The following is an 8,942-nucleotide window of genomic DNA, read 5'->3' as shown; positions in this document are numbered from 1 at the left end:
TAAAATATCAAACAAGAGATACAGATTCAATCGATCTGCAAAAATCTTCATTAACTATAGTTTTTTTTTAATCTAAAAAATATATATACATAAATATAACCTCAATTATAAAATTCTAAACTCAAAACAAAAAAACCAACAGCAATTGTTTCTGTAAAAAAAAAAACATTAGAAGGAATTCATTTCCAATAAATAACTCTCATTCTTAAGGAGTACCTGTACAGCTTCTCCATAAATCCCACCACCAAACGCACCTAATGCCAGCTCAGCATCCTCCACATCACCACCACCGTTACAAGGCCTTACCACCACCAGAGTCACACCTTCCACCCAAACTCCATCCTTCAACTGCACTCTTTGCTCGTGCCTCATCCTCATCCTCACACTTGGCACCACCGTCCGCCTCCCCTCCTCCTGCCTATCTACTCCACGCGCCGCCACCCCACTCTCCTCCCTACACTCCCTCAACCCTTCCTTCTCCATCGCCACCGTTCCTTCCCCTTCTCTGTCCACCAGCACCAACCTCTCCATCTCCCGATGCTCCTTAACGACGTCGTTCAACAGATAATGCCTCGCCGATGCCGCAATCAAAGCACTTATTGTCCACACAACCCTTGTTTTTAAACCTCCCGCGAAATCAATATCCAACTCAGCATTATTTCCCTCGGAATTTGCTACGCGGCGAAACCCGAGAACAACGCAGCTTTTCAACGACTTACCGAATTCAGCTCTCCATTTGATAACGGCCCCTTTCTCTAATTTCAAGTCGCCAGCTGGCAGTTCGATTTGTAGGTCACGGATCCGGTCGAACTGGTTGAGGATACGAGCCGGTGAGTTTTGGGTTTGGTTTCGGGTTGTGGGTTTCGTGTCGGGTTTGAGGAGATCGTGGATGGATTTGAGGAGATATTTAAGGAGAGTGAAGAAGGAGCCGGAGTCCGACTCGGGTGAGATGACGCAGTCGACTTTGAGAGAGAGGGATTCAGTTTGGGGGACGAGTGAATTGAAACGTTTCGAAACGGAACGGCAACAGATGAGGGTCTTGATGTCGGAAATCGAGTTGAAGATGAGGAGGATTAAGGAGTCCGGGAGTCGATCAAAGCCGTTCATTGCTTCGACCATTTGATTCTTAATGATGATCATTCGATTTGGATTTAGGATTAGATTGGATTTGTTCTGCGTGGTGTCGTTGCCCAGCTTTCGCTTTTTTTTTTCTTTTTTTATGGAAAGAAGACTTGAGAAGAAGAGAGAGTGGGGTTTTTTAGATGGAACTATTAAAAAATATCTAAATGGTATTGTTTCTCACCACCTAAATTATTAGATTATAACAGTAATTCATAATTATTTTTATTTTTTTTTAATTTCTTTTTTTCAAAATTTTTTTTTTATCAAAATTACTTTTTTTTTTCAACTTTTCTAATTTTTCTTTTTTTTATTATTTTTTTTTGTTTTTTTAAAATTATTTTTGTTGATTTTACTTTTTAAATATTGACCTGGTTAAAATTTTTGCTTTGTAATTTTTTTCTTGAAAATACGGTGGATTGCTGCAATGTTTTTCTACATAGTTTTTCTATTTTATTTCTTTATTTTTCAAAATTATATTTTTTGATTTTTTTTAATATGGAGCTGATTGAAAATTTAGTTTTGTAATTTTTTTTCTTTAAAATATTGTTTATTGCTACAGTGTTTCTCCGCAAGGTTTTTTTTTATGATTTTCTCTGAAATTATCTTTTTTATTTTATTTTTTAATATTAAGCTGGTAAAAAATTACAGTTACAATATGTGAGGAAAGCACTTTAACTTTCCTCGAAAATTATTGTTGGTTGCTACAGTATTTTTTCCCACATGGTTTTTTTTTCTGTTTTGGTTACGTTTTTTCTTAAAATTATCTTTGTCAATTTTATTTTTTAAATATTAAGCTGGTTAAGAATTGTATACAAGTTTTTCCTCAAAAAACACTATGGATTGATACAATTTTTCCTCACATGGTTTTTTTCCAGTTTCTTTTGTGTTTTCTTTTTTTGTAATATTTTTTTTCAAAATCATTTTCGTCGATTTTATTTTTTAAAATATTGAGTTGGTTAAAATTTAACTTTGTAATAAAGCTTAATTATGTGGGGAAAGTATTGTAGTTTTGCTCATAAAACATTGTGGATTGCTACAGTATCTCTCCGCATAGTTTTTTTCTGTTATAATTTTTTTCAAATTATCTTTTTTAATTTTATTTTTTTAATATTGAGTTGTTTGTGAATTATAATTATAAGTCATTACAAATAAGGCTAAATCATGTGGGGAAACACTGTAGCTTTCATTACAAAACACTATGAATTGCTACAGTGTTTCCAACATGATTTTTCCCCCTTTTTTTGGTGTTTGTTTTGTTATTTTTTTTTCTAAAATTATCTCTATTGATTTTTTTTTAATATTGAGCCGATTAAGAATTTATTTTTGTTATTTTTTTCTTTAAAACACTGTGAATTGTTGCAGTGTTTTCCCATGTGATTTTTTAATGATTTTTTCCAAAATTATCTTTGTCGATTTTTTTTTTAATATTGAGTTGGTTAAGAATTATAATTACAATAAAGCTAAATTATATGAGGAAAGCGTTGTAGTTTTTCTCACAAAATACTGTGGTTGCTACAATATTTCTCTAAATAGTTTTTTAGTTTATTTTATTGGGAAAAACGCTATAGTTTTCCTCACAAAACATTGTCAATTGCTGCAATATTTTTTCTCATGGGTTTTTTTCCTTCCAAAATTATCTTTGTTGGTTTTTTTTTAATATTAAGTTGGTAGAGAATTTAGCTTTGTATTTTTTTTTGCTTTTTATTAACTAAAAAGCTAAATCATGTGACGAAAGCACTGTATCTTTTATCACAAAACATTGTAGAGTGCTACAAATCATTTTGTTCAGTCTCTAAGTTTTTGATCACCAACACAACTTTTTTTTTCCGTCATGAAATATTTGCTCCATCATACCTTTAATTTCTATTACTTATCTAGCGCTGGTTCACAATTATAACACTATCAAGTGCATTTGTTTTATAAGCCCGCGGCAGCGCGCGGGCAAGTCATCTCGTGGTAACAAAAGCGTGCTTTGAGGATGGTTGTACGATTGACATGGATAAGTAAAAAAACAAAAAAATTGATTAAATTAAGAAAATTAAAAAAATCCAACCGTAAAAAAAAACCAATTAAACTGTTAAAATTTAAAAAAAACTTATTGGTTCAGTTCGGTTTCGGTTTTATAAATCTGAAATAAAAAAACCCGAGTCAAACCAAAAAAATCGAGTCAAACTAGAAAAAACCGAGCCAGACTAGTTTGAACCAGTTTTTATTCAAAAAAAAACTAAATCAAATCAAATTAAAATCAATCAGTTTGAACCGATTACGATTCTTTATTTTTTAATATTTCAGTCTAGCTATTTTTTTGTTTTATAAAAACAAATCATCTCTACCCTTTTTACTTTTTACTGTTGATGGATTGTGGGACCCACTTCACTATTTGTTTTCCAGGAAAAAATGTACGACGGTTTTGGAATTTAAAAGCTCGGTGCTGGCTGAATAATTTAATTATTATTTTGAGCACTGTACATTATCAACGTTTTAGCTAGTTGGGATCTACCACATGGAAGCTACGTGGCGCTAATCCTAGGCCCACAGCCAACTGTGATACAGTGATACTGGGTATGGTGCACCCTTAGCAACAACTAGATTTTATATGGCTTTTATAGTGGGCTTTTTAAAAGTGTAGTGCTGGCAGGTAAGAAAATAACAACCATTAGCATAGCATGTATGTTTTTATTGTTTTAAAAAAATTTTGAAATTTTTTTATTTTTTTTTATTTTTAGAGTTTTTTTTAATTATTTTAATGTATTAATATAAAAAATAAATTTTAAAAAATAAAAAATATTATATCAACATAATTTTAAACAAAAAATATTTTTTAAAATAATTTTTAACATCAACTCAACCAACACTAAATTTATCTGTGTGTTTGATTTAGCTGAATGGTTTGCGACATTCTTAATACGACAGGGACAAAAGAATAAGGATTTTTTTTTATTTTTATTGAACGAAATTATGAAATCATTAGTTAATTTTATCTGCCCCGAGAATATCATTCGATTTGTTTATGTTAGAGACACAATTGTCAATAATCATTGATTTGAGACACTGGTTTTTTTTATTATTATTAACATGAGTATTCGGGCCAGCTTGCGTGCACCTCGACTAATTCCACGGGCCCTGAAGTTAACGACCATGTAAATCTCCAGTGGCTATCATATTAGCAATCACAGGGCTCGAACCTGAAACCACATGAGAAACAAATCTCTTAATTTCAAACTCTTACCACTAGACCACGTACTAGATGGTTGAGCCACTAGCTTTTTCATGTAACAAGTGGTTACTCTTGTAAGGAGAATTATTTAGAATCATAATCATTGTTTAATTAAATGTGGAAGTCTTGAAGCATAACAATTAATTAGATGTTATTATGTTTGTTTTTGTGATTTAATTCATGTTTTATGATTTTTAAATTTGTTTTATTTATTTAAAATTATTATTTTTTAGTGTTTTTAGATTGTTTTTTTATATTAAAAAATATTTTTTTCATGTATTTTAAAAATAAAAAAACTTTAAAAGACAATAATTACCCACAATCCACACACCTTCAATAACAACTCCACCACTTCGTAATTCCCCCCCCCCCTACCGTTCGTGTATAAAAAATCCCACAATCCAGACACCTTCAATAACAACTCCACCACTAATAGTATTCTCTACGATAGATTGATTGGGAAAAGAAGAAGAAGAAACCACCATCAAGCTGGAGCATCTTCCCCAGTGGAGCGAAGCCCAGTCAGGGAGGGAGAGAGAGATTTTGAGAAATCATTGGAATAATTATATGTTCTAAAACAAATGGTTTTACCGGAAAACATATGGCCCAGATAAATCGTTGGGCTTTGGTTTCATATCAGCAAAATGAAAGCCCAATATCCAGAGCAGCCAACTCTCGAGCACCTCTAGAAATTATTAAAGCCTAGTCCAGCCCAAGAAACGTCTAGAAGCATCCCTGAAACATTGAATCCCTGGCTGCCATTGGAGGTCGAGAAAATGCCGCGCCCAAACTTACCATATAGCAAATACAAAATTACCTGATACATCTCAAAGAATCGGAAATAGCGAAGTCCATCGTACCTTTTCATTTATAAATTAAAGGTGATTTTATCTTTTTAATACTCAGTGTCATATTTTCACTTGATCATATAGAATTAAGGTAACTGAAAATTATTTACTGTCAAAAAGATAATATATTCAATCAATACAGGAATATTTCTATCTCGCATTAATTTTAAGGGGACACATTAATTTCTTGCCTACCTTTTAAACTCAAAGAGCATCTATAGAAATGACATAGGTAAGGATAAGACTAACATCCCACAGTATTTTAGCTTGTTGATTTCGATCTAGCTGACCTCGAGAAGAAGTGGACGTCGATGGGAACGTATAATTGTGAAATTAAAGGATAAGTTAAACTTTTAAGGGAAATATCTTGTCTTATCAGTATAAAGAAAATTAAACTACTTTTGAAAAGGAACAAATATTAGACGCGCGGCTTAGGTTAGGTTTAACACCATTGCCAAATTAAGGACAAATTAATTAGAGATTAACGACAGTAAATTATAGTTGTTAAATCATGAGTAGTACTATTGTCATTGGCACCTCCTTTCAAGGATCCAAAGTTCGTCCTTGTATGATGGTGGGTTTGGTGGAAAGAAAGCAAATTTTGCTGCCATTGATGATGTTGTTACCCCTGGCATCTCTCCCTGTGATTCCCTTTGTTGCTCTTGCTCACTTGTTTCTTTTATTCTCCGCCATCGCTATGGAGGTTTTAGACCGAAAACATTCCACTCCAAAGCTTCCTCCTACTTTATTTCCAAGAACTCGAGGTAAATTGCAATGCAAAGGGGAAGGGTTTGCTGGGTATAGATTTAACCTCCTTTTTACTCCGGGGATTGAATTGAAGGCTTGAATTGTTTGGTGTAGGGTCAAATAGAGTTAAAAAGGAATTTTGATGGCGAGTGGAAATGCCTAGCAACAACCCATGCGGATAAAGTTGATTGTGATTTTTGGGCTTGAAGATTCATATACAAGAAACCATTTCTTAATTCTTTGAATAAACTACATATGTTTCTCTGAAAGAAGAGGACAACGTATGAACATGTACGAAAGCAGTGATGTATATATACTATATAGTAGTGCTGTCTCTCACGTATTCGAAAATAATCGGGTAGTTGTGTGGATTCCGTGTTATTTTTTGCAGAAATAATATGAAGGGTACGATTGAAGCAGCAACCCTAATATATAAACACATTATTCATTTGTCCCCTGTGACATGGTCATATGGCAAATGCAACGGTGCTCCCGTTGGATGGAGGATAAACAATCTAAGCCCTTGGATCAACCAAAAAGATTTATTAGAAGCCATGAGATTTTGGACGGCTTCCAATTTTTTGGTTTGATCCAAGGGCTGAAAAATCTCGAGAAGCAGTGCTCCCACTTATTTTCGGGGAGCTCGGTAGCATGCCCCGAGGTCATACGGGTCCCTGGGAAACGAATTAAACAATGCTGAAAAACAGCCTCCCATTGCCTGACACCGTACATTTTAACTTTGAGTATTCTTGGGGAACCTCCGCCAACTTCCCCCCCTCAGCTCGGCCCTCGAAACGGGGACCGTTTTTCCTAGGGAGAACACTTACGTTTGAATCCACCTGTTATTCAGTATAGATCTCCAGGACAACATTAAGCTTGCCCTTGGCCCACTCTTTGAAGAGACCGAATAAGATCAAAATCAGAAAGTCTCGATACCGTAACTATTGTTTAATGTTTGGTATTAATAAATTATCACTACTAATGAATTTTTTTTGTTAGTATTTATATTTACAGTTTATTAACATGAATTTTACCGTTGACTCACGAATAAAAATAATTTATTAGAAAAACTCTTATAAGTGATTTATAGTATTTTCATTAAAATTTACCACTGAATTTATTAACGGAAAAGACACGCCAAAATAAATTTGACTTACTTCATTCCGACGGTATTTCCATCAATAAATATAACATATCATCGATAGAAAAATTATATGTCATTTCATCAGTGTTTTTTTTATCCGTCGGTATTTTCTTCGATAAATTTGACATATACAATCAAACAGACCATCTATTATTTCATTGGTGAGTAAACAGTAGTAGTGACATTTGCAGTAATATTTTTTCCAACTCTCTGAAATATACCGACGAATGAAGTCCGTTGGTAACCCCGTTAGTAATAATTTAAAAATATTTTTAAAAAAAAATCTATTAAACAAAAATAGAAAATAATTAAATTAAATCAATATAAAAACCAAGCATATATTAAAAATTTAAACATTTATAAGTTCAAATATAATTAATATAGAATAGAGGCGCTGAAGGAGGAGGCGGGTCTTCGACGAGACGGTGAGGAGAATAAGAGGGAGCACATGTACCACTTATTTGAGATCTCATTTCCATTACCAATCAGCAGAGTTCAACCGTCTCAACAGTGAATCGTTCATAATTAACAGCAAGATGGGTTGCCCGAGCTTGAACCGATTTATCTAAAATCACCTCGAACTCCGGAGTTTGAGTGCTTGGAATCGATTGCGAGCATCCAATGGTTGAACCATTACTACAGGTCGTCTGCAAGTCTTTAATCATAGTGTTAGAGAGACTGTTTAGCCAATTTTTATCGAGTCCACCAGACAATAACACCAATTATGTGTATAATAATAAAATCACATAAAATAAATGTTTCACTATGATTTAATAATAAATAAACGTCATTGTCATGACATTAAACTTAATTTCGTCCAGGAATATTACATTATAGTTTTATGGCATTACACATTCATGTTGTGCAAATTAATCAGAATTGTCTTCTTCTTTAATTTCATCATCATCATCATATCCATTTCAATCTTCTACGTTGATTTCATCGCTGTTATCATCTTTATTGTTGTCATCATTTTTAATTATGTCGCCACCAGCCTCACTTAACCCATGATCTGACTTGATGGTGAACATCTATGCAATAATTGATAATTTACTGTGATTTGTGCACCCATATCATAATGGTTAGTCGGAGTCTTTCAAAAGTTTTAAAAACCAAGTCGCGTCTGCATTAAGCTCTTCATCTACTATTGGATATTGATTGACATAATCTTGATTCATTCTTATCGCACCCATAACCATATTCGTATAAGGATTACAATTGTTATTTATAATTTCAAGCACACTGCTAAAGCTAGAAGTTGAACCAAATATCCTTTCTACCATGGTCTCGTGAGGAACACATGGTTCTCCGTTTGTAAACCAACACAAGATTCTCTCCATGAACCCTTTTTGTAGAAGATGCATTGTTACAACATCTAGATTGAGAAACGTTTTATTCTTACACCTCTTACATGAACATCTAAAATCACCTCCAGTAATATTTCTCGGATTAGATAGTGTGTAATTAATAAAATGCTAAACCATATTATAATAATTCATCCTACGCAATCTTTTTGGTGAATCTCGATACATCCATGAACGATCATCTATTATTTATGTCGAACATATATAGAATATTGATGATAACATGTATTAATTAATTATATAAACTAAATAAATAATAGAACAATTGTTTAACTCAAACTATTTTAATAGTACAACTAATTCATTATCAATTATCTATATAAATTCAAATTTCTATAAATTTACTAAAAATTTCAACTCAACAATAAAATTGACAAAATATAAAATGAACCTATTAAATAAACCATTATTTATTTCATCACAAAACATCTAAGTCACAAATTTAAATTAAAGTTCATCAATTTACAAACAAATACAATTTTACAAAATCTCAAATTAAC

The 8,942-nt window shown here is 32.7% G+C and overlaps 1 protein-coding gene across 1 annotated transcript; it reads right to left on the bottom strand.

Moving 5' to 3' along the window:
- LOC18096229 (F-box protein AUF2) lies at positions 1-1,284 on the bottom strand. Its single transcript, XM_006386340.3, has one exon. It carries the CDS (start codon positions 1,138-1,140, stop codon positions 169-171), a length of 972 nt encoding a protein of 323 aa, XP_006386402.2. The 5' UTR covers positions 1,141-1,284; the 3' UTR covers positions 1-168.
- Between the last annotated feature and the right edge of the window lie 7,658 nt (positions 1,285-8,942).

This window comes from Populus trichocarpa, chromosome 2 (assembly GCF_000002775.5).
Source record: "Populus trichocarpa isolate Nisqually-1 chromosome 2, P.trichocarpa_v4.1, whole genome shotgun sequence".
In the NCBI taxonomy this organism is placed as follows: Eukaryota; Viridiplantae; Streptophyta; class Magnoliopsida; order Malpighiales; family Salicaceae; genus Populus; species Populus trichocarpa.
This window is presented reverse-complemented; position numbering and strand designations above follow the sequence as displayed.